Source organism: Carassius gibelio, chromosome A18 (assembly GCF_023724105.1).
Source record: "Carassius gibelio isolate Cgi1373 ecotype wild population from Czech Republic chromosome A18, carGib1.2-hapl.c, whole genome shotgun sequence".
In the NCBI taxonomy this organism is placed as follows: domain Eukaryota; kingdom Metazoa; phylum Chordata; class Actinopteri; order Cypriniformes; family Cyprinidae; genus Carassius; species Carassius gibelio.
The window spans coordinates 25759993-25786735 of record NC_068388.1 but is presented as its reverse complement, the minus strand read 5'-3'; the positions used below and the strand labels follow the sequence as shown (position 1 = coordinate 25786735).

The window sequence follows — 26743 nt, the reverse complement described above, 5'->3', positions numbered from 1 at the left end:
TGCGGAGAGGGGTGATAAGAGACAGCTGGGAGGATGTTAAGAGTTCAGAGTATTTTCAGACCTTTGTATCAAATTCGAGACTCTTAGATGTCAAAGATGAAGGTGAGATCATCACAGCTAGTGATCAAGTCTTCTGAGCTTTGGAGCTGCCAAAGCACATGCTGGTGGAAAGTTTAGTAAACTTTCGATCATTATCATTACATAAAACTGTGGCATCCATTTTTTTTAAACCCAATTGTTTAAAGCAGTGAGTGTTGGGTTGGCTTTCAATGCCCATTTGAAACAATCAGCCTAAATTAATAAAAACCCCTAGTTAAAATATTACGGGTATTAACTCTGACGTTTTTCTTAACATAAAAAGCTTGTTGCAACCAGCTGCTGGCCATTAATAGTCTGAATCCAGATGAGCCCTCATCCATCTTCAGAAGTCAAGAAGATGTTCTGACCCATCTAGTCAAAGAAAACAGGAACATTTCTTGAGATCAGCAGCCTTAAAAAACATTTTTAACAACCTTAAGATTGTACATGATTTATTGACTCAGTTTGGCCCCCTCTAAAGATAGAGTCCAATGCAGTATTTTATTTTTACATTTTTTTAAAGCATTTTTGTAAGATATGTAACAGTGGTAGTCATGATAGACTACAGAAGAAGTTATATGATTTCGGATTGTGAGTTCAGCTCCTTTCTAATGCTAAATTTTAAAACTGTGCCATGCACTCAGGATTAGTTTCCGATCTTTATAGTTTCTTTACATTATGCTAATATCTGTTACATATGCCCATGTTTACTGAGTCTGAGCTCCCTCTGCATATTTAAATAAGGCTTGTAGAATAATGTTAGTTTTTGTAGTGTAAGTGATGCTTATGTGTCTGCTTCATCTGTCTTCGTTTACTGGAAAGTGCTTTTAAATGGAACTGCTCGTTCCAAATTCTGCTGACATTTTTGGCCTCCTATCATGTACATAACTTGGATTTCTAAACATCCTGTCGTTTTAATGTTCTCTCATCTGCTGTGATGATGATGACGAGTGCAAAAAAAAATTGCATTTGGAAAAACATGAGACAAAGGCACAGCTTCTCCTAGGGCACCTGGGTGGATGAACCTAGGCCACGCACCAGACATCCCTGCTTGTTCAGAAGGATCAAAGGAAGTCAGCGCAGGCACGCTAGATATTCAAGTATCTTCACAGATGGTGATGTTGACTCTGGAAGCCTATGCACAGACCTGGCTTTGCAGTGGTTAAGGAAACAGCTCTAGCACTAGGGCCATGTGGGATCTCAAAAAAGAGCATGTTAGATTGAGTGAGAAAGGGAGAGGGAATGAGAGAGAGTGGGAGGGGGAGATGAGAAATTTTTTTCTTTTTTCACCACAGACCATTGTAAGCAGTCAGAGAGGCAAATAGTGAAGTGCAGAGGAGAGCAACAGGCAGTCGTCTCCAGAGAGAGCCTGAGAGCAATGCTCAGTCCACTGACAACAAATCAACATCCGGACAGTAAGAAAGAAGGAGGTTTTTTGTACTGCAGCCTGCCCTGGGGCCTCAGAAATCATCTGCTTTCCTCACAGCTATGCCTGCACCACATACTGAACCAAGGACAAAGTTTCTTCACTGCATGTAGTTTGATTTGCACATGGACACTGTAAGTCCTCCATGCCTTTCCATCTTTAAGCTGCTGGATCAAGAGATACAATTTGGAGTTTTACTGTCCATTCTTTTCTGAAGTTGTTAGGAAGTTCCATGCAAGCCTTGTCAAGATGCTGCCTGTTGTTTTCATGACATGGTGGATCTGGGTGTTGCTTGGAAGCGCAGGGGGACAGTCCCAATCTCAGCATCAATCTCAGACTGATGACTCAAACCCATGGAGACAGATGATTCAATGGGAGAACAATGGACGTGTTTTCAGTCTTCTCAACAGTGGGGCTGAATACGTCCCGGCTCGGGTTCAGGAGCGTGGCAGGAACCCCCGAGTGTTTCTAGCGGACGCTCCCAACCGTAGGTCACAAGGTGGGAATGTACGGAGGCAAGCACCCACCAGAGGAAGCTCTGAGACTGTAAGAGGCCAAGCCAGACACCCTTTTGGTTTTGGCCAGGTGCCGGACAACTGGCGTCAGGGTGCAGCTGGGACAGGTGAAACAAGTCGCTTCCAGTCATTTAGTGGCACTCGTTTTAGAGCATCCTCTGGCTCGTCCTCCTCCTCATCATCCTCTTCTTCTTATTCACAGTTTCCGTTTCCTCAACAGCCTCCATATTCTGCTCCTTATGACTCTGTACCGGACAGGTCATACGAACCTCCATTCCCTGGAGCGGGGTACTCCACTGGCAACAGTGGTGGCTACGCCGGAGGCGGATATGGAGGAGGTGGGTACTCCACCGGAAGTTTTGGAGGAGGCAGCTATAATGGAGGGGGTCCTGCCACTGACGAGAGGTATCGTTACTATCCCTCTTATGGTCAAACATACCAAGCTGTTCCAGGCCAACCTGCACAGCCACCTGTCTCTGATGGACTGGACCACAGATACACACACAGCCTGTACAACGAGGACTCTCGAGATGGCAGTAATGTTCCAGTACCTGTCTCTAATGGTGCCTTGAGCAATACGGGCTCATCATTCCAGCCTGCAGTGCAAAGCCCCCAGTATGAACAGTTTCCACCCTTTGGAAGGCCCCAGCCACAGCCTCCATTTATACAACCAGCTCCACGCAACCCTCTCATCTCTAACAACGCGGAGAGCCCCAACACAAATGTAGGGAGTGTTTATCGTCCTCAGCAAAGAGGTATGATGCATCGACATCGCATACACTTGTGAGACACAGTAAAGAATATCATTGTGCATCCCACACTAAAGTAATACTCAATAGTTTACTTAATGGGTCATAGACCAGCATCTCAGAAAGTGTGCTTTGCAGATTGTCTCTTTTGATATTACAGCAAATGTTACATGTGTTGAGTAAGGCTGTAGCTCATTTACTAGGCTGCTATGCTAAGTAAAGTTAATCACAGAGGAACTACAGTAGGTACTTAAGCTCTTGCATGGCTGGAGATTTGAGGGAAATGGATGCACGTGTAAAGCTCCTTTCTGATTCTCGCTCTCTCTCTCAAGAAAAGGAAGTGAGAAAAACAGAAAGACATCTAAAAAATGTAGATCTTCTGCCATCTCTTTGTGTTTCCTGGCAGCCACGATTCCTTTGGATCTGAAAAACACATAACCAGAGGGACTCAAACTGCACAAAATTGATTGTAAAGCTGTTTGCTTACGCAGCTGGTAATGGACATTACTTTTGGGTAAATGTTTCTGTTTGTTTCCAGTCAGTGAAAATTACTCTTTCCTAAAGTCTGAGCATCTTTCATTTCCATCCCCCAATGCCATTGTGTTTCAATTTACAATCAAAGAAGTTCCAAGATCATCTCTGAGCCTGGGTTATTGGAACCAGGTGTTGTGGGATGTGCGCGTGGGTGTAAGAGTTTTTGGTAGATGGTGTGTGTGCGTAGTGTCTATGGATACTCACTCTGCACAAAGAGTGCTCATTGTTTGACGATTTGGTTCTGGTTTTGGTGATGACTGCACTGCGAGGGCTACGGGTGAATGATCCCAGTATTTGCTTTAGAGGGTGGGGTAAGGGGCTCAAGTGGCTTGGTTGTTGTGGGGTGGGTGGTGAGCGTGCGGGTTGTGTGGGGGATTGTGGGGTGTTACTACATAAGGAATGGGGAGATGGAAAGTACCCAGCACACATGGGGTCCATTGCCTCAGGAAACAGAAAATATTTTGCTAGCCCCTAAATAAAAGTGTGCCTGTGCATATATGTGAATGTTTATGAGGAGGTGGGTGTGAGTTAGGCCTTTGGGACATTGCTAGACACTGCCAAGGCTCATTTTGTAATGTGAAATAGTCTTTGTCTCTTGCTTGAGTCACTTCATGCACAACTAATCACCCTAGTTTACAAAATCTGGTCATAAGGGAAATGGGTGTAAACTAAATCCACTGAAAGGTACACATGGGGGAAAATGCATTACTCATTACCCAATGATGCAATCACAAACAAATAAGAGCAATATCAAACAATCAATATCAGAGCTCCAACATGCAGACACATATCTGTGAATTAAAGTCTTAGAAATCGAAATAAGATTAGATGGGATACATTAACATGACTTGACTCATAGCATTAAAACCTGTTTGTTGAGATCTGGTCTGTATCTGATCAATGGACATTCATTTAATTTATTTACAAGCCTAGTTAATATTTTGGTATCTTCCTGAAAACAGTATGCTGTCATCAGCCAGAATTAGATTACCTTTGTTTTTCTGTATTCTTGTGCACTTTTTGAATTGGGTCTTATGTTAACTTCAACAAAACCTAAAATTAAGTCTAATTTCAGCTAAAGTGTCCTCATCCCATCTACATTAATGTACATGAAGTCAAATTAAAAGGTAACATATGGTTCTCTACAGCTGTCTATAATAAATGTTGGTGTAGTGCAGGCATCCAGAGAACAGTGCTTTGTGGAGAAAAGTGTCGACTGTGTGAAGAAACTTTTCCTAGATAGACCACAGTCTTTCACACACACTTTACACTGTTTACAAAAGCTGACCAAGGAAGTTTCCAGAGGCCTTAAAGTTTGTTTCGGGCCGAGCTGGCAAATCGGATGTGTACACAGAGATGGGGATTGCAAAGCATTCACTGGAGTAGAGGGGCTGCACTAACGAGTCTGAAATAAGGAGGATGACCGAGGCCATCATGTTTTATAGAGTGAAAGTTGCTCCCAACTCCAAACATGCCTGCAGCAGAAGTGAGATTAGATCTGCTCTCCACACTGTTCCTTTGAAAAAAAAAAAAAAAAAAAAAGAAAGAAAAAAAAAACTCCCTGTTGGAAACACCCAAATTTTTATGTTTGTTAAGGTTTAGGTTATAGGTTTATGTTTGTTATCACTGGTTTGGTGCTGGTCTAATGCTGCTGGATGACCATCAAAGTCTTGCTGGTTAGGGTCATTAAGAGGACTAGTAGGACTCCAGCATCATACACTGTAGTCCATCAGTGCTGATCTTCTCAACAGGGTTCTTTTCTCAGAAATCCATGACATGCAAAGCAGGAAAGCAAATATGCTGTCGCCTTGCCTTTGAAGAAATGGTTATGTCCACCTACGGACATAGACAGCACTGTTGTAATTCATACAATTATTTTTACATAAAGTGAGCACAACCAGCTTGCATTTTAAGTGTGAATAAAGGTGACAAGTACTTTCTGTGCTGGCCCTATACAGAGATTTATGAACATTAGTTGTCACAGCAAGCTCTGTTTTTCTTTTCATTTCATTTTTTTTTTTAATCTCTTTTTAACAGAGCCCATTTGGATCCAGCAGGAAAGTCATCTCATTGTTGTTTCACTGTCACCTTTCCCTCATCTTTTGTACTCTCTCTCTCTCTCTCTCTCTCTCTCTCTCTCTCTCTCTCTCTCTCTCTCTCTCTCTTCCTCCATATGTGTAACACTTTGTTTTTTTTTTCTTTCTTATTTTTGTGTGACCTTGAAACCAGATGAGAAACATTGTTTGATGCATTATCCTGTTAGGCTTCGGCATTACCTCATCAAAAACCTCTTCATCTCTTGTGTATTTTTTCTGAAGGTATGCTCATTTGGATACAGCCATTTTTCAAATATTTTACTTTCTTCAATATTCAAAAGTACGTAACATCAGAAAAGCTCGGGATATTAAAGAAGCACATTTGTCCCCAGGACAGTGTTATGAGACCTAACATTGTTATTATCCTGAAAAACAGTCTGTTTGCTGCACTTTTCAAGATGGTCTGTTTGCTTGTTTTAAAGGGATTTGGACATTTGGTCATAGCTCATCTGTTTGGTGATTTTTGGAGTTTTTTTTTTTACATGTTCAACATGATCAGACTGCTCAGTTTGGTGGTTTTGGATATATTTCAGATGGCCAGACATGGGTGTTTGCTTCTGTTAAAGGAATGTGGAAACTTTAGGCTGTCAAACATGATATTTTGGCAGATTTAGATTTTTGGACTCGTTTCAGGTAGACTAGTCAGGGTTTTTGAACACTTTTCAGTTCATCAGACAAGTCGGTTTGGTAGTTTTAAAGTGGTTTTGGACACTTTTTTTGGGGTACTTTTCATGCTGGAAAATCTGAAAATCAGCTTGGCCAGTGTCAAAGACCAACCTAGACCAGCTATTACCAAGTAAGAAAGTTAAGTAACCCTGATGATGTCTCCTGTTTTTAGGTTTGCCTGACCTGGTTCCTGACCCAAATTATGTCCAAGCCTCCACATACATTCAAAGAGCCCATATGTACTCCTTACGCTGTGCTGCAGAAGAGAAGTGTTTGGCCAGGTGAGAATCCTCAATGCTTCTGTTTATGAAATGGCAAAACAAAGCTGGACAGGCAGTATTTACACAATAACCCTCCCACACTCGTTTACAAATGTTTACACCACACCATCAAATAATACTTCAAACAACCAATGGGAAGGGTGTTATATGATGTTTGTTGGTGCCGCAGCCTGCTGTTATGAGCTCATCTCATATATACAACATGCTTTATTACTCAGTGCTGCCGTCCCTCATTAAGGTTTTTCCTTCCTCAGCTCCGCCTATAGTGAGGAAACCACAGATTACAGTGTCCGGGTTCTTCTGCGCTTCCCTCAGAGAGTGAAGAACCAAGGGACGGCTGATTTCATGCCCAACCGACCTCGTCACACCTGGGAGTGGCACAGCTGTCACCAGTGAGTCTCTCTTTTACATCTGTATATGTGGAGACCTAACAATAGATCATAAATGCTCACCAAAAAGATCACAAATACCAGTCCTAAAGTTCAAGTTAAAGTTCAAATTATTTATTTGTCCCCAATGGGGCAATTCGTTGTGCAACAGATAGTTTAGCACAAATCACAAACAGTCACACACACAATACCAATACAAAGATTGTCTACCTTGCAGGCATGGGTAAAAAATAATAAAAACAGTAAACAAACAATAAATAGTAAGTCACTTTATAGAATTGAGCAGCAGAATGGCTGCAGGCACAAAATAGTGTTTATATCTGATGGTTCTGAATTTTCGTAGTTTAAAGAGCAATCCCGATTGCAACATATGAAATTCATCCGGTAAGGGATGAGTCCTATCAAACAGGATAGATTCAACCCTTCTTAACATCTGCTTCTGATAAAGTTCCTCCAGACCTTTCTGCATATAACTTTTGATGTAGCTGGTCTCCTTAATTAACCTTGAAAGGGAGATTTTTTTTGTGTGTTTTTTTAAAGATTAAGATTTAAGATTAAGTAAAAAGGTAACTACCGACTCAACATAAGACCTATAAAAAAGGGTCTTATCCACATTAAGCTTTGCCAGCTTCCTTAGGCAATACAGGCGCTGCTGGATTTCACTAATCAAAAAACAACTTATCATCAATAATGGATCCTAGATACTTATATTATGTAACAACCTCTATTTCCTGACCAATTATACTAGTTTTTTCAGTGTTAATGACATTTAGCCTAAAATCAATACACATGTCCTTGGTCTAAGAGACATTCAGTTCGAGAAAGGCATCCTGACACCATGTAACAAAGTGATCAATGACCAAATCATGTGAATTTTCCTCATTGTTCAATAAGCTGACGATAACCATCAGCAAAGCTCACAAATTATCAGTCTTCAATCACAGAGCGACAGTCGTTAGTGTACAGAATATAGAAAAGGGGGTAAAGAACACACAGCTAATTGATGTAGGGGCCAAGTCAGAGAGATGGTCATTTACTCTCACCCACTGGGTTCTATTTGTGAGGAAGTCTAGTATCCCGCCCACAAGGTTGGCCTCCAGATTGAACTGACACAAGAGCTTCTCAACCAGCAGGTTACAACTCCAACTATGACCATAACACTAACTGTTTTTATTCACCATTAAAGCTCCGATGCTGCAGCTGCAGATCAGGATTATACACAATCATGTCTTTTTACAAGCCTGTAGCTAAAAAAATCAATACAAATCCTGCCCTGATATGATTAAAAGTCACAGAATAATGGAATTATAACTGTTCCAGATTGTGGAAATATTCAATGAGTTGATATTCCTTATCTTATATCAATGCCAAAATTCATTGAGATTCTGATATATGTGTTGGGTTTCACTTGGCGAAAGGCTGTTATCCTCAGAGGGGATTTCCACAACATTTCCATAACTCATGCGGTCTGTGTTTGTTCACCTGTGGTTGTTCATTATATCACGTCTGCATTGTAAGTGAAATGGAGAATTCACGAGAATTGTTATTTTGCATCGTGTTAAACATCATCGATGACGGCTGTCACTCATGTTGGCTTTAATTGCCAACTGACATTTAAAATTTGTGATTTAGGGTCACACTGTCGCTGCAAATTGCTGCCAATTATGATGTTCTAGTCAAAGCTCAGGTCCCCAAACTTGACATGATCCACTTCAGAAAATAATTAAAAATGTATGATTTGGGTTGTAGCATGGCAATTTATTTTTTTATTTTTATTTTTTTATATTTTTTTTTTCAATGAACCTTATTTTTATAAATCTTACTGACTAAATAGAGAGGGAGAAAGAGAGACTATAGATTACCAATAACCCATCTCAGTTAGAGAACTACAGAGCAGTTTCCCTTCTTCCTTTCATTGCAAAAACACTTGAACGAGCGGTGTTCAACCAAATCTCTGCCTTTCTCACAGAAAACAACCTCCTTTGACAGCAACCAATATGGTTTCAGAAGTGGACATTCAACTGAGACTGTCTTGCTCTCAGTTGTTGAAGCCCTAAGACTGGCAAGAGAAGAATCCCAATCTTCAATACTTATCTAACCACCAAACCCTCCTGTCAACCCTACTGGCAAAGGGCATCTCAGAAACCGCACTCCAGTGGTTTGAGTCTTACCTTTTAGATAGATCCTTTAAAGTATCTTGGAGAGGTGAGATGTCCCAGTCGCAACATCACACTACTGGGGTGCCTCAGGGCTCAGTTCTTGGACCACTTATTTTCTCTGTCTACATGGCATCATTAGGTTCTGTTATTCAGAAACATGGCTTTTCATACCACTGCTATGCTGATGACACTCAACTCTACCTCTCATTCCATCCAGCTATTCGCATCTCAGCTTGTCTAACAGATATTTCTTTGAAGGATGAAGGGCCATCACCTTCAACTCAACCTTGCCAAGACAGAACTGCTTGTGATTCCAGCAAACCCATCGTTCCATCACAATTTCACCATCAAGTTAGGCACATCAACCATAACTACTTAGTTATGGTTATGATTTATGAGTTATGACTGATGACCAGGTGACTTTCTCAGACCACATTGCTAAAACTGCAGATTTGCTTTATTTAACATCAAGAAGATCAAACCCTTTCTTTGGGAACATGCTGCACAACTCCTTGTTCAAGCTCTTGCAATTGCAATGCTCTCTTGGCAGGTCTTCGAGCCAGTTCAATCAAACCTTTACAATTAATCCAGAACGGGGCAGCAAGATTCATTTTTAATGAGCTCAAAAGAATACACATCACACCTCTGTTTATCAATTTGCACTGGCTTCCAATAGCTGCTCGCATCAAATTCAAGGCATTGATTTTTGCCTACAAAACCACCACTGGCTCTGCACCCCTTTACCTAAATTCATTACTTCAGACTTATGTGGTCTCTAGAAGCTTGCGTTCTGCAAGTGAACGTCGCTTGATTGTGCCGTCCCAAAGAAGCTGAAATTTTACGGACTTTTAAATTAAATGTTCCTCCTGGAGGAATGACCTCCCCAACTCAATCAGAGCAGAGTCCTTAGCCATCTTCAATAATCGACTTAAAACACATCTCTTCCATCTTTATTTGACCTTCTAAACTTTAACTCTTAATTCTAATTTTAAAAAAAAAGGGAAAAAAAAAATCTAACTACCTTTCTAATCTTTTTGTATTCTATCTGTTTTCTTTTTATTTATTATGTTATTTAAAAGCCCATGCTATGTGTACTGCGTTTAAGCTAACTGAGACTTGTTATATCATTCCTCTTTTGTTGTTTTTGATTGCTTCCAATGTCCTCATTCGTAAGTCACTCTGGTTAAAAGTGTCTGCTAAATGACTAAATGTAAACGTAAATGGAGACTATATTCAGGCTTCCATATAGTTTGTTGTGGATTATATTTTTAGAGAAGATTTTAATGTTTTTGAAAGAAATCTGATTGTCAAAGCTGCATTTATTTGATAAACAAATACAGTTAAATATATATATATATATATATATATATATATATATATATATATATATATATATGTTTACTATTTAAAATAACTGTTTTCTGTGTTTCTGTTAAAGTGTAATGTATTTCTGTGATGCTCCGCTGTATTTTCAGCATCATTCCTCCAGTCTTCAGTGTCACATGATCTTCAGAAATTATTTTAATATGCAGATTTACTGCTCAAGAAACATTTCTGTTCAGATTGTCTTGATTTTCATTATATTTATTAAAAATTTTTTTAGCAAATATTGACAAATGTCATTAACTGAGATTAAATTTAATTATAATTAATTAATAATTATAATTTACATATCATGATTTAATTTAAAAAAAGAAAATAATTGTTTGACAGTCCTGTTAAAAAAAAAAAAAAAAAAAATTAATTCTGTTATAAATAAGATCAATCAGTAATGCAGATGAACATTTAGTTGGTCTAATAGCTTGACTGATGCAATGAAAGGCATCCAGTGATAAAAATGAGAGGCATTTTAACATGACTTCTGTTGTACAACAGCGTTAGCATCAACATTCATCTCTGCTTCACTTTAGGGCTGGAAATTAATGCGATTCAATTTTCAATTCAATTCAATTCAAGTTTATTTGTATAGCGCTTTTTACAAAACAAATCGTTACAAAGCAACTTTACAGAAAATTATGTTTCTACAATATTTAGTAGTAGCTAGTAGTTTGTGCACATTTGACAGGATTTTAGAAAAACTAAAAAATAATAATAATACAAGACGTAGTCAGCTAGACGATGAACTATCAATATTATTAATTAAGTTATTATATGATTAAGTCACACATTTAGGAATAATTGTTAGTTCTGTTTGTTCATTCAGGGTTAGCATCATCTGAGGTCCTCTGAGGGTCAGCATCATCTCTTCTCAGGTGTTCTGGATCCAGACTGGAGCTTGTGTAAATCCTAGTTACCACGGGATGTGAATCCCGTGGCAAAACATAGAAACAAAATACAGACATCATTAGCATAGCTGCTGATCCAACAAAGTAAAATTAGTTTAACCCAAGCTAATGAATAAAAATGCACCTTTGATCAGATGCAACTACACTCACAATTAAAAAGATACATTATTCGAATGCTTGGCGAAAGAGATGTGTTTTTAATCTAGATTTAAACAAAGAGAGTGTGTCTGAACCCCGAACATTATCAGGAAGGCTATTCCAGAGTTTGGGAGCCAAATGTGAGAAGGCTCTACCTCCTTTAGTGGACTTTGCTATCCTAGGAACTACTAAAAGTCCAGCGTTTTGTGACCTTAGGGTGCGTGATGGGTTGTAACGTGGTAGAAGGCTAGTTAGGTACGCAGGAGCTAAACCATTTAGGGCCTTATAGGGAAGTAATGATAATTTGTAACTGATGCGGAACTTAATAGGTAGCCAGTGCAGAGACTGTAAAATTGGGGTAATATGATCATATTTTCTTGACCTCGTAAGGACTCTCGCTGCTGCATTTTGGACGACCTGTAGCTTGTTTATTGAAGAAGCAGGACAACCACCTAGAAGTGCATTACAATAGTCCAGTCTAGAGGTCATGAATGCATGAACTAGCTTTTCTGCATCAGAAACAGATAACATGTTTCGTAGCTTGGCAATGTTTCTAAGATGGAAGAATGCAATTTTTGTAACATTGGAAATATGATTTTCAAAAGACAAATTGCTGTCTAATATAACACCCAGATTTCTGACTGTAGAGGAAGTTACAGTACATCCGTCTAGTTGCAGATTGTAATCTACAAGATTCTGTGTAGTGTTTTTTGGTCCAATAATTAATATCTCCGTCTTATCCGAATTTAATTGGAGAAAATTCTTTGTCATCCAATCTTTTACATTTTTAACACACTCTGTTAGCTTAGATAATTGGGAAGTTTCATCTGGTCTCGTTGATATATATAGCTGAGTATCATCAGCATAACAGTGGAAGCTAATTCCGTATTTTCTAATAATATTACCAAGGGGCAACATGTATATTGAAAATAGAAGGGGACCTAGGACGGATCCTTGTGGCACTCCATATTTTACTGATGATAAATGAGATGACTCCCCATTTAAGTAAACAAAATGGTAGCGATCGGACAGGTAGGATCTAAACCATCTTAGAGCCTGCCCTTGAATACCTGTATAGTTTTGTAATCGATCTATGAGTATGTCATGATCTATGGTGTCGAACGCAGCACTAAGATCAAGTAAGACTAGAAATGAGATGCAGCCTTGGTCTGACGCAAGGAGCAGGTCATTTGTAATTTTAACAAGTGCAGTTTCTGTGCTATGGTGGGGCCTGAAACCTGACTGAAATTCTTCATACAGATCATTTTTATGCAGGAAGGTGCTCAATTGAGCAGACACAACTTTTTCTAAAATTTTAGACATAAATGGAAGATTTGAAATAGGCCTATAATTTGCCAGTACACTAGGATCTAGTTTTGGTTTCTTAATAAGAGGCTTGATAACCGCCAGCTTGAATGGTTTTGGGACGTGTCCTAAAGATAACGACGAGTTTATGATATTGAGAAGCGGTTCTTCGGCTACAGGTAACAGCTCTTTCAGTAATTTAGTGGGTACAGGATCTAATAAACATGTTGTTGGTTTAGATACAGTGATAAGTTTATTTAGCTCTTCCTGTCCTATGGTTGTAAAGCACTGCAGTTTATCTTTGGGTGCGATGGATGAAACTGAAGTGTTAGATGCTGTAGAATCTACATTCGCTATTGTATTTCTAATGTTATCTATTTTATCAGTGAAGAAATTCATAAAGTCATTACTATTTAACGTTGGTGGAATATTTGAATCAGGTGGCATCTGGTAATTTGTTAACTTAGCCACTGTGTTAAATAAAAACCTTGGATTGTTTTGGTTATTTTCAATGAGTTTGTGTATATGCTCTGCCCTAGCAGTTTTTAGAGCCTGTCTATAGCTGGACATACTGTTTTTCCATGCAATTCTAAAAACTTCTAAGTTAGTTTTTCTCCATTTGCGTTCAAGACTACGAGTTACTTTCTTGAGAGAGTGAGTATTACTGTTATACCATGGTACAGTACGTTTTTCTCTAACTTTTTTCAATTTGATTGGGGCAACAGCTTCTAATGTATTAGAGAAAATAGTGCCCATGTTGTCAGTAATTTTGTCTAATTCATGTGTATTTTTGGGTACAAATAGCAGTTGAGATAGATCAGGCAGGTTATTTGCGAATCTGTCTTTGGTGGCTGGAACAATAGTTCTGCCCAGACGGTATCGCTGCGACATATAGTTAATATCAGTTATACGCAGCATGCACGATACAAGGAAATGGTCTGTAATATCATCACTTTGAGGTACAATATCTATAGCAGTAAGATCGATGCCATGCGATATAATTAAATCTAGTGTATGATTAAAACGATGAGTGGGCCCGGTGACATTTTGCTTGACTCCAAAGGAGTTTATTAGGTCAGTAAACGCAAGTCCTAATGTATCATTTGTATTATCAACGTGAATATTAAAATCTCCCATGATTAGCGCCTTATCAACTGTAACTAGAAGGTCTGAGAGGAAATCTGCAAATTCTTTTAGGAATTCTGTATACGGCCCTGGTGGTCTATACACAGTAGCCAGAGCAAGAGATACATTAGATTTCTTTTGCATGTCTGACAGAGTAACATTTAGCATTAGTATTTCAAAAGAGTTAAACCTGTATCCTGTTTTCTGGGTAACATTGAGAATATCACTATATATTGTTGCAACACCCCCGCCACGACCAGTCTGACGGGGCTCATGCTTATAACAGTAGTTTGGTGGAGTAGACTCATTTAGACCAAAATAATCATTTGGTTTTAGCCAGGTTTCAGTCAAGCAGAGTAAATCAAAACTATTATCTGTGATCATTTCATTTACAATGACTGCTTTTGGTGTGAGTGATCTAATATTTATGAGCCCAAACTTTAAAAATTGTTTTTGTTCATTTACTTTACATTTTTCTGGTTTAATTACGATAAGATTTTTTCTAGATCCTACATTATATTTATATTTATATTTTGACCTCACTATTCTGGGAACAGACACAGTCTTAATAGGTTTTACAGCACAAGTACTTTTATCATTTAAGCGGTTAGAACAAAACTCATCATAATGGTTATTTGAGAATTGACTTACTAGTCACATGGAGCGAAGTGTCCTGGAGATGTTGTCAGAGAGAAGCTCCGCTCCGACTCGACTGGGGTGTAATCCATCAGCGCGAAACAGTCTAGGACGCTCCCAGAAAAGATTCCAGTTATTAACAAATAGCAGTTTCTGTTCTTTACACCATGACAACAACCATTCATTTAAAGCAAAAAGTCTACTGAACCTTTCGTGTCCTCGTCGATACGTGGGCAGTGGTCCTGACACGACGATCGTCGCCGCGGGCGTCGTGCTGCGAACCGTCTCGATCAGGCTCCTGAAGTCCCTCTTCAGCGTCTCCGTCTGCCGCAGCGTGGTGTCGTTAACCCCGGCGTGAAGCACGACCGCTCTCGGGCTCTCGTCGTCCTTCAGGATCGCGGGTATCTGCGCAGAAACATCGAGAACACGAGCACCAGGCAAACAATGAGTGTGCACTTTACCTTCGGCTAACGTAGCACTTACGTGTCGGACGATGGAGTCTCCGATGATCACAGCGTCGCGTCCTGTCTCGCGGAGGGGAGCGAAGCGGTTCTGGATGGAGATCTCGAAGGCAGGAGGGGGAGATGTCGTCGCCCGGGACCCGGCTCGCATCCTCCGCTGTGGATGCACCCAGGGTCCGTGGTGTCCCGGCGTCGCAGTGAAGGACATCTGGGAAGATCGCGTCCTGGGTGCACCGGGCCTGCGCAGAGAAACACACGGAGTAGACGTGGTGGGACTGTTAACAGCACGCTGTATACTTACCCCGGACTTGTGAGCGTCAGCCCGGGATGATTCCAGCGCGGCTCTCCGCTCTCTCAGCTCGGCCTGCCTCCGTTCCAGGTCGCGAATCTGCTTCCCCACGGCCTCGAGCTCGAGCTGCACAGAGTGGAGACATTCATCCGCCATTAAAGCAAGTAACAGTGAGTACAGCAGTGGTAATGTGTGTGAATAGAGTATTAGCAATGTAAGCTCAGTTAGCAGCAACCACGCTTGCTGATGCTAACTGGCTAAAAGCTAATAGCGGACCCGGGAGATCAAAATAAATCTAGTGATAGCGAGTAGCTCTAATTGTTTTTGTTGTAGAATACAATAGAGGATATATTCACGCGTTATATAAACGGAAACGATGGTGTATAAAATAGATTTTTAAGTTAAAAATAGTCAATGAAAAGAATATAGTGACGGAGCTCAAACGCAGTTCAGCCGTCAACAACAAACAGGAAGTGACGTCTCAGTATCTGCGCATCACGGCATGCTTCTGTGTCAATGCGAGCACTGACTGTAGTTCAGTCGAGATTCGGATGGAGTGTCAGTTTCTACCGCTGGCGAGCATTTGCTCATAAACAGATTATTAATGTAACCTGAAAATGCCAGTACAGGAAGTATTCAGCACTTTAACTCTCTTCTAATGCAATTAGACAGCTGAGCGGTGTGATGACCTAAATCTGACACCATGTGCACAAGCACCTGACTCTCTTTGAAAAAGAAGAGCTGCAGGGAGATGTTTGTCAGTGAGCAGAAGCTATTCTTTAATTGCTTGCACATCTTCGTTGTGACATGTTTCATATTTTTGTAGCGATTGAAAGTGTCCTTGACATCTCATTATTAATAGCTGAAATGAGAGCCGCCATAGCCGGTGAAACTGCTGTCCAGTGCTTTGATTTCTCTCTGCATGCACAAAGACAACAGCAAGGTGAAGTGCAGACGCGCGCACACACACACACACACACACACACACACACACACACTAAACATGCCGTCAATGTCAGTCAGATTTCTTTATGTCCCAGGATGGGACTGACTTTGACTCTTCATCTTTGATGTAAGAGCTCAGCCATGGTTCCTAGAGGCTTCCATGATAGACCAGAAGAAAATATATACATATATGTAACCAGAACCCAGCTTGTGTCATTTTCTGATCCCCCCAAATCTATTAAAATCTGTTAATCAAAAAGGCAGCTCAGTTCTAAAAAAAATAAAAATAAAATATAAATAAATAAACATATTTTAATCCCAGTTATTCATTTTAAATAACTAATTAATTCTAATAAACATATTTTATATTACATGCATTTTCCTTTAAAATATGTATGTATGCATTATTTTAAATGTTCTATTTATTGATGTTTTCAGTGTTTTAGTTGTTTGCCAATTATATTTAAAACTAAAACAGAAATTAAAAGAAAAAGAAAAATTATATAAACGTATAAAAAAACTTATATTAATAAAAAATAAAAAACACAACAAAATAAATAAGAACTTTTAACTAAACTTAAAGTAAAAACAAAAACAAAAAAACTAATTCAAATATTAATTAAAAACTATAGTATTAAAAAAATAACGGTTTGTGATTTATTTATACATATACATATATAAAATATATATACATATATATATATATATATATATATATATATATATATATATATATATATATATATATATATATATATATATATATATAATTATTATTATTATTTTTTATTTAGTTATAAAATATATAAAATATTTGTGATTGGATGTATGGATGTATTTATTTATTCACTTACTGTTAGTGAGATGACAGCAGGTGGTTCCTTCACAGTTTACTGCACAATCACTGCTCTATATTTTAACTCATATTTCTTTGGGATCATACAGCATAAGTCTGTTGTACAAGTAGAAGAGAGTTGCCTTATGTGGTAAGCTGGGCCCAATTTTGCCACTGGTGTGTGTGTGTGTGTGTGATCTGTCATTCAAATGTAGTATGCTCATGGATTTGGCTACAGCCCCCTGAAATGTCTGTCATCCCCTCATCACATAAGATTTAATATTCTTGGCACATTTTGGGAAATATAGTATCCTTGTGGAAACTTTGAACTCTGTCAGAGGAAAGTAACTGTTTTCCCTGGCGCAGTCCTTCAGGTGTTACCACAGCTTTCCAAAAAAACAAAAACCTTTTGCCAAAAGACAAAGCAGATGCTAAGAAACTGTGCCATGACATGTTGAATTAGACTCATGAAATATTCATGCATTTCAAAGACTTGACCAGAAAGAAAAAAATATTTTTCAGGAAATGTTATGTTCTTAGGGTTAGGAGCTTTGACTCCTAACCCTAGGGTTGCGGGTTCGAGTCTCAGGCCGGTAATACCATGACTGAGATGTCCTTGAACAAGGCACCGAACCCCCAGCTGCTCCCCGGGCGCCGCAGCATAAATGATGCCCACTGCTCCGTGTGTGTGTGTGTGTGTGTGTGTGTGTGTGTGCAGTTTGGATGGGTTAAATGCAGAACACGAATTCTGAGTATGGGTCACTATACTTGGCTGAAGGTCACTTCACTTATTGATTCTATACTATTGAAACAAGTTTTATACATTGAGATTATAACGTTTACAGATTATTAAGTGATTTGCTGTAATCAAATGCAATTGGGTTAAAATTATATTCGTGTTTATTTAATATTGTTTGATTGATGTATCAGAAGGAAGTAAAATGCTCTTACAATGTTAGAAGATTATTTTTAGTTTAGTTTAGTTTAGTATCATGCACAGTGACAAATGAATGTCAGTATATCAAAGTAGCTTTGCCATCTAACTGAACAATGGTGCGAACTAAGACTAAAACTTTAGTTACTTTAAATAAATAAAACGTTACGCTGACCATTACAGTCGAACAAAATATAAACAAAATTTTAACTTATTTTAATTTCCTCTTGTAGTCAAGTATAAAGTAACTAAAACTGTATTTCAGTTTTAGTTATACTTAACTACTAGCTGAAATAAAATAAGTTAACAATTTTAAAACTATAGACATGTAAAGTAAAAAAAAAAAAAGTAATAAAACTAAAACAGAAGATATAAAAATAAAACCAATTTTAAAATATTAATAAACTATAAAATGATAAAACCAAGATTTGAGTGTGGTCTCCTCTCTTCTCTCTCCGATCAGACATTACCACAGTATGGATGAGTTCAGTCACTACGATCTGTTAGAGGTCAGCAGCGGCCGGAAGGTGGCGGAGGGACACAAGGCCAGCTTCTGTCTGGAGGACACGACCTGCGACTTCGGCCATCTCATGAGATACGCCTGTACTTCACACACTCAGGTGCACTTCTGTCACCCATTCTCTTCAAATGCTTGTTTTGTATCGATAAATGCGCCTTTATTAGAGTTTATTTGTCTTTATGTAGTTTAATGTTTTGTAATTTCCCATTAATAAGTACATTGTTTTTTTTACTAACAACTACTGTTTTCATTTGATTTCATTTTCCAGGGCCTCAGTCCAGGTTGCTATGACACATACAATGCAGATATCGATTGCCAATGGATTGACATCACTGATGTTCAGCCAGGAAACTATATACTCAAGGTAACGTTCTCAAAGACTTCTGTTTCACTCTTCTTCCGAGTATCTTGTGTCTAACTCATGCAAACAGAGTACGACACGTCTCTCTAAAGGTTTGGCACGAGGAGACGTTTGATGTCACGCATGTCGTCCAACTCTTCTGTTTGATATCGATGAAGCTGGTGTAATGAGTTCGGTATGCAGCCTGTGCTCATAAATAAGACAGATACAGACATGCATCTCCAGGCAGATCCCAGCCGCTCTCTTCCTGACCTTTAACAAAACAACAACACAATAGCTGAAGCACAATGGTGTTAAAAGTGGTCAGCATTATCTTCTCCTCTGAGGCTAAATGTTGATATGCTTTCATAACAAAGGAGTATTGAACTGAAAGCAGTCTGAAGTTCCCTGCGGAAAGTGGAATAATTGCCAAAAATGATGTAAGAGACGGCTATGAGCTATTAAATCTAGGGGTGTACTTACTTTTTCCACAGATGATAGGTGAATTGTTGTTGAAGAAAATATTTCAAAGCCGACTTGTTGATGTTGTTATCTAACACCTTATACCACCTTCACCTATGTGACCACATATATATGTTTGATTGGGGGGGGGTACTTACTTTTTCACAGCACTGACGGTCTAAATCCTGTTTAAACTCCAGCTCCAGGTTAACCCGAAGTACTTGGTGCATGAATCGGACTACACAAATAATGTAGTCAGGTGCAATATCCACTACACGGGCCGCTTTGTCAGGACAACAAACTGCAAAATCTCCCAGTAAGTACAAATGGCTATTTGAGTGTTTTAATAAATCAATAGATACATAAAGTGTGGCAGGCATATATTCATTTACAGTCTTAAAAATAAAGTTTCCAGTAGGAACTTTCACAGTGATTCCATAGAAGAGCTTTAAGAAATCTTTCAGTGATCAGTTCTTAAAAGCAGCATGTTTTCTTCTGCTCCTATAGGTCATGATCTGTCAGATCTGGATGAATCTCAATGAAAGCACTGGTCCATTGCAGTGTGAATGGAATTCCTTGGTGTTTCTGTGATTGTTTATTGTAAATTCTTGGTCTACCCCCCACCACCCTTTTATTTTTTGTGCTGTTCTTGTGAACCAGGGTTCGAGGAACTAGCACATATACTGTCACCCTCACACAAAATCAAATGCACTCTAATTCACAGCACACCGCACGCAGACCATCATCATGAAAACACACACTCGCTGCCCCTAATAAGTTTAATTCCTTCACCATTTTTAAGTGGGTCACATTGCTGGAATGCAAACTGAGATCAGGTATGGGACACTGTTAAACTGTAATTCAGATCAGAAAATTCAGCAACTGGAAACAATCTTTCTTTTTCCAAGACTCTCTCTTTGTCTGTGCCACTATAGCGAAGGTGGAATACTGCAGAAAGAGTCTTATGAGTGAACGGCCAGCCTGTCTGTCACGCTCCAGCTAACCTATTAAGTAAAAAGCGGGTTTAGTTTGAATGATCGGCCTGGAAAACATGAAAGGCTTTGGGATTAAAGCACTTTGAATACAATGAAACATGTACATTCAGGTGGCTTGTAATATTGCCTTGTATGTCAGCCCATTGATAATCAAATAATGCACACTAGTTAAATTCAGAGTATACCTTAGACATTCACCCTACAAGCATTAAATTAATATTTTGGGCTTAATACAATAATTAACTGACTGAATTTGTGGCATAATTTTAATTACCAACACAAACAATAATAATAAAAAAAAATTAAGCTAGAAATTGTGCCTTATTTGAGCTGTAATTATCTTGGCAAAGAAGTTGTCAAATTGGATGTTGCTTAATGGGACTTTCACACAGGACGCGGTCTGCGCGGCGCTTGCCACTGGGTTCAGCGTTGCCCTTCAGATACAACGCGATTTGCGCTGTGCTGCGCTATGGCGTAGGCGGAGTTTTAAAAACTTTTAGCGGGAGCTCTTTCATAGTCTGTTGTTCCTCCTTTCGGTCGGCAGTTGTAAGAAGCGAGCGATAGCGCTAGTCCTGCTGATGAGAATTAAGAGAGAAGCAAGTAAGAAGAGGCCGTGGGTACGACCTCAAACATGTATCATACAGCTCAGGAAATTCTGACACACACCATAGACAGTTAAAGAAATGGACACGGTGACCCCATTGGAACTCAACTGAGACAAGTGAAGCCCGTTTTTAGGTATATTTAGCACATCCGTTTCTGACGCGCAGACTCAAACTAAGCTTGATGACGTCAGCAACCTGTCTGACAGATGTAAATCTTCTAAGTGGCTGTGCGTGAAAACTGCCATCGTTAATCTTGCAGAGACGGCGAGCTTGAGCGGGGAGTTCTTTGGCGTGAGTGAGCAGTATTCTGATTAATTATTTTGTATAGTATTTTAAAATGTAACTCCAGTACGCCATATTAAGTTAAATGACTGCGAGCTTCTCCTCCTGTCTCTACGGTAATACAGAGAGTCGAGTGGTTATGATGCAATCGTTAGCCTATTTTTACAAAAACTATTTCTACGGGGTCATAATGTAACAGAAGCTAATGGAGCCCTTTATACATTGTTGTATAGTTTTAAAAATAAATAATGGACAAATGGAGTCTTTAAACGCCTCAGATTTAAAGTTATTCGCTGTCAAAGTGACGCCAAAATGAATGGGAGGTCAATGGGATGCTAACGCATGAAGTTCTGCTACAAGATGGCGGCACCCGGTCGATTTCAACTTCCGGTCGACTTCCTTGCCGCCTGACACACACAGACAGTACTAGCAGTTCATCCATTTTGATTTCCGTGCTTGTTTGGATCCCCCGATTCTATTGGTCGTGCTGGTAATTGTCACAGAGCGCAGCGGCAAAAGTTGAACTATTTTGAACTTTGACCACAGCGTGCGCGCAAGCACGCAAATGATGCGCACCACTGCGCTTGCGCTTTGGTCGACGCAGCAACAAAACGTCCTTGCACGGCGCAAGCCATTGAGATTAATGGGTTTTATAGCGCAGCGCCGCGCATACCGCGTCCTGTGTGAAAGGCCCATTACTCAGAAAAGTTAGTTCATTTATTATTATTATAATATATACACAATAAAATCATCCATATTTTATGGCATAGTATGGCTGTACTATTAAAACAGATATGGATTTCCCCATTCACTTCCATTGTAAGTGCTGAAAAACTGAAATGATTTTTTGTAACAATTATTATTATTAGTATTATTATTTTGTGGTTATCTATATTAATTACATTTATGCATTTGCCAGACAGTTTTATCCCTCCAAAATTTGCAGCATTCAAGGTATGATTTTTTTTTTCAGTTCATGCATCTATTGGAATCAAACCCATGACCTTGCTGTTGCTAGCACAGTGATTTACATTGACATTTATGCATTTGGAGTTTGCTTTCATCCAAAGTGACTTGCATTCCATTTAAGGTATGCTTTTTATCCGTTAATGCGTTCCTTGAGATTCGAACCCATGACCTTGCTAGCAACATGATCTACATTTATATTTATGCATTTAGCAGACAGTTTTATCCACAATAAATAAATAAATAAATAAACAAATAAATAAAAATAAAAACAACAACTAAGACCTGCATTGCATTCAAGGTCTACATTTTATTAGTCCATGCATTCCCTGGGAATCGAACCCACAACCTTGCAGTTGCTAGCACCATTTACATTTACATTTATGCATTTGACAAATGCTTCTGTCCAAAGTGACTTACATTCCATTCAATATATGCATTTTACTGGTTCATGCGTGCACTGGGATTCAAACCCATGACCTTGCTGTTGTTAGCAGCATGATTTACATTTACATCTATGCGTTTACCAGACAGTTTTATCAAAAAAAAAAAAAAAACCTTGCACTGCATTCAAGATATGCATTTTATCAATTCATGCATTCTCTGGGAATCAAACCCATGATCTAGGTATTGCTAATGCCACGATCTGTTATTTGAACTACAGAAACATTATTTCACAAGGGCTGTTGTATTGAACTTATATTGTATTGTATTGAACCCAGGGTATTCCTTGAGTGTTCAGCTTGTAAACCTTTTGTTGTGATATTCTTGTACAGAAGTCCATGTTGGAACAAATCTATTGTTTCTTTAACTGCCAACGCTGGTCAGCTGCCACAGGTCACCATATATGATACAGTTAACCCACTGATGCATGACATTATCTAGGTCAGAAATTATTTCATCTTATTATATGCATATCCACTTTTCTCATGTACTGTGTGGAGGGGAATGATGTACTTGTGTTAAACTCCAGGAATTCATATTTCTTTGTAAATGAAATAACAGTTTATGGCTTGATCGTTAAATAAAACACAGACATAGATTATACTACTGTTGCTAAGATAATATTGCATAACTTGATGTTAATGACAATCGTAATACCATCTATACCTACCTCGGAACGAGAAATATAAACTTATGCAATGAGAAAGAGCTCCTTATGATGCTACACTTGAAGAGCCTTAAATGAAAAACATCCAACATATGCTAATAATCAGTTACACATGCTATAATCTAATAAATTCAGCTAAATGCATACAAAACAAGCTTTCTGTCATGGTCGTTGGATGTATGAATGGAGTGTGTATTATGATGCATCACATGCTTGAACCAAAGCTAAACGAATTCCTCTCTGTGATCAGTTCTTTTATTATGAAAACATGTTACTGTGTTTTCTATTATCACGATCCAGAGCAAATGCAGAACAGACTTTGTTTTATCGTATCTCTTTATAATCTGTATAAATGATTATTGTAACATTGTTTATAGTGTAGACAGTAAATTTGCTTCTGGTTGCTATCTGATTTTGTGGTCCAGGACAGGTGCACATCAATCTCTTTGAACTGTTGTTATCATTGTTGTGGTTGTGGGTTTTATTATTATTATTTACTTTTTTTGTGCTCAGAATCATTTCTTAGAGTTCATACTTGATCATTAAATAAAGACTAAAGGGTATACCAGCATTTTAGTGCAAGTGCTGTTTAATTATTATTATTTTTTTTTTTGTTTGCTAAAGTGGAGGAGTTTTAGGGGAAAGTTTCCCATCTGCCATCGGTTTTGTACTGAATTCCAGCAGTTTTTGTGTACCTTTAATTGAGAATTAGGCCAGTAATAAGAACTCTATAACCCTGGAAGCAGAGCAAAGATTCACATCACATCCACAGTATCTCAGCATTTCTTTCAATCTACACTTTTCAAATCGTCAAAGTTATATACTTAAAGTGCAAGACAGGAAGTAAAAAGAAACAATTACGAACACTTCAAATGTGTTTCCTTCCTCAAAATAAATACCCATGCAAGCTTGAACAGATTTTTTTCCATCAGAATCTGACAATATTTTTATTTTTTTGGATTTGGATCAGCCTGCTTTGATATGTAATATGAAAACCAATTAACATGTCATTTCCGAAAAAGACAGTGATGCCAAAACTTACAAGGGGGCAAACCAGAAAACAATGAGCCTTTGTTAAGCTTTTGGTAAGCTGGAGAACACTATGAGATGCTAGCTATGCAAAATAATAATAATAATAATAATAATAATAATAATAATAATAATAATAATTATTATTATTATATGCATTAATTTTCCACCAGCTGATACCCTTTTTTGGTATGTAGATATTAATGAATCCATGCATGTATAAATACCTTATTTTAATGCACGAATAAATGCATTTGAAAAACAATAAAAACAACAACAATAATAATAATAATAATTATTATTATTATTTTTATTATTGTTGTCGTTTTTATTGTTTTTCAAATAACCTATTCTGCTTTACTGGCTATTTAGTATCGGCTATGTACTATTTATATAACTTTTTTTTCTAATTTTTTTTTTTTTTTATGTTGACTACATTATGCATTTTTCACTGAAAAAACTTTTAGTGAGTGGGAACTGCAGTGCTTGTGTGTTTTCAGTGAGCAAATGCAGCCAAATAAGAGGGGTAAGACCGAATCAGAGACCTATTAGTGAATTCCACAAACATGACATCAGATTAAAAACAGAACGAGGAGCCATTTTCAGCCGAGCGCCAAGTTATACGTGTGCTTCAGTTTTAGAGTAAACACGTGCAGGAGCTGACCGCCCAGATTTACTTCACTGAGAGAACAGTCATGAGGTCTGCAAGCCCTCAACGAGAAGAGAGCAATGATGACAGCGAATAGAGAGAGAGAGAGAGAGAGAGAGAGAGATGCCAGGCCAGAAGATTAGAAGGGTGAATATGAATCATAAGAATCTGGCATTTTGTCTTAGACCAGCACACCAGAATCAACCGGCTGTTTTTTCTGGCATTCGCTGATTGCCAGACAGATTTAAACTACTCAGGCTGATCTAGTTTGGTGGTTTTAGAGAGGATTTGACCTCATCAACCGTTCAGGCTTGAAGGCCATCTAAACTATCTTGGACAGACGGTCTAAAAACCAGGTTAGACTAACAAGACGATGTGTTCTGTTGGGAAATTTCAAGAAAGACAATGGAAAATACATTCATATTTCTTGTTTGAGGGTAGATGGAGTCAAACATTTGAGTGACGCAATAACATGTAATAGTTCTTCAGTTAAGTTATTCATGTTGTGAAGCTCGTTATGACTATATATGATTCATAATATACAGAAATGAAGAAAGCCACTGCAATAATGTCACCAGAGAATGACTGCCGTTCTAGCTTTGATGAGCTTATATAACATTTAGTAAATAATACACGGACCGGTTCATAAACATGAAACATGCGGTCATGGGTTGGTAAGGTACAAACGCACGAGGAAGAAGAAATTTTAATTAGAATATCCAGAAGACAGGCAAATAAATCTACATTACATAAACGAGAATGGACACCAACTAAGGGAAAACAGAGTATTTGTAGGGGAACAAACAAAAGAAATAATGAGTTAATCAAACACAGGTGATCGAAGTGATAATTAGGAGTTAAAGGGTTAGTTCACTGAAAAATGAAAATTCTCATTAATAACTCACCCTCATGTCGTTCCAAACCCGTGAGACCTCCGTTCATCTTCAGAACACAGTTTAAGATATTTTAGATTTAGTCCGAGAGCTCTCAGTCCCTCCATTGAAGCTGTGTGTACGGTCTACTGTCCATGTCCAGAAAGGTAAGAAAAACATCATCAGAGTAGTCCATGTGACATCAGAGGGTCAGTCAGAATATTTTGAAGCATCGGAAAAATATTTTTTTGTTCAAAAATAGCAAAAACAATGACTTTATTCAGCATTGTCTTCTCTTCCGTGTCTGTTGAGAGAGAGTTCAAAACAAAGCAGTTCATTCGATGTAAGCGGATCTTTTTGAACCAGTTCATCAAATCGAACTGAATCGTTTTAAACGGTTCACGTCTCCAATACGCATTAATCCACAAATGACTTAAGCTGTTCACTTTTTTAATGTGTCTGACCCTCCCTCTGAGTTCAAACAAACCAATATCCCGGAGTAATTCACTGACTCAAACAGTACACTGACTGAACTGCTGTGAAGAGAGAACTGAAGATGAACACCGAGCCGAGCCAGATAACGAACAAAAGACAGACTCGTTCTCGAGTCAAGAAAAAGTTGCATCGGTTTTTGGATCACCAGTAGTGATGGGAGGTTTGGTTATTTTCCACAAACCGATTCTTGCGGACATTTCGATTTAATAAACCAGTTAAAGAAAATGTTTCACCGGTTCTTTTGCGCTTGACACAATGACGTCATTGGTGATGATTACCCTTCATTCAAGCCTTCGGTTTACCCACACTCATAACATTAGCACAGAATCAATCACCAAAAGAATCAGTTCGGTTCAGACACTCTGTGTGTCAGTCGGTTTCATGCTGAATCACACATGCGCAGTATCATCAGCTGCTCGGTTCTCGAATTGGACGCATCCGACAGAAACGGTTCTTGACTCGAGAACGAATCAATCTTTCATTCATTATCTGGCTGGCTCGGTGTTCATCTTCAGTCAGTGTACTGTTTGAGTAAATTACTCCGGGATATTGGTTTGTTTTAACTCAGAGG

The 26743-nt window shown here is 38.6% G+C and overlaps 2 protein-coding genes across 7 annotated transcripts; one reads left to right on the top strand and one right to left on the bottom strand.

Annotated features, from left to right (window-relative positions):
• The first annotated feature begins 1368 nt into the window (after window positions 1-1368).
• loxl1 (lysyl oxidase-like 1) lies at window positions 1369-23698 on the top strand. Of its 2 annotated transcripts, XM_052530789.1 has the most exons (8): window positions 1369-1638; window positions 1722-2774; window positions 6237-6345; window positions 6600-6737; window positions 18310-18466; window positions 18635-18730; window positions 19369-19484; window positions 19676-23698. In XM_052530789.1, exons 2-8 carry the CDS (start codon window positions 1754-1756, stop codon window positions 19680-19682), a joined length of 1644 nt encoding a protein of 547 aa, XP_052386749.1. In that variant the 5' UTR covers window positions 1369-1638; window positions 1722-1753; the 3' UTR covers window positions 19683-23698. The 2 variants fall into 2 exon arrangements, with proteins under 2 accessions (XP_052386749.1, XP_052386748.1); XM_052530788.1 differs by having other exon boundaries at window positions 1369-2774.
• LOC127933809 (uncharacterized) lies at window positions 10827-15626 on the bottom strand. Of its 5 annotated transcripts, XR_008147568.1 has the most exons (4): window positions 15145-15626; window positions 14866-15082; window positions 14398-14787; window positions 10827-11179 (listed from the first exon to the last, which is right to left on the bottom strand). XR_008147568.1 is itself a non-coding variant. In XM_052530820.1 (3 exons), the coding sequence occupies exon 2, from the start codon at window positions 15049-15051 to the stop codon at window positions 14401-14403; it is 651 nt and encodes a 216-aa protein (XP_052386780.1). In that variant the 5' UTR covers window positions 15052-15082; window positions 15145-15622; the 3' UTR covers window positions 10827-11179; window positions 14398-14400. The 5 variants fall into 5 exon arrangements, 4 of the variants coding, with proteins under 4 accessions (XP_052386780.1, XP_052386779.1, XP_052386778.1 ...); XM_052530820.1 differs by having other exon boundaries at window positions 14398-15082; window positions 15145-15622; XM_052530819.1 differs by having other exon boundaries at window positions 14866-15620.
• Window positions 23699-26743: the final 3045 nt, after the last annotated feature.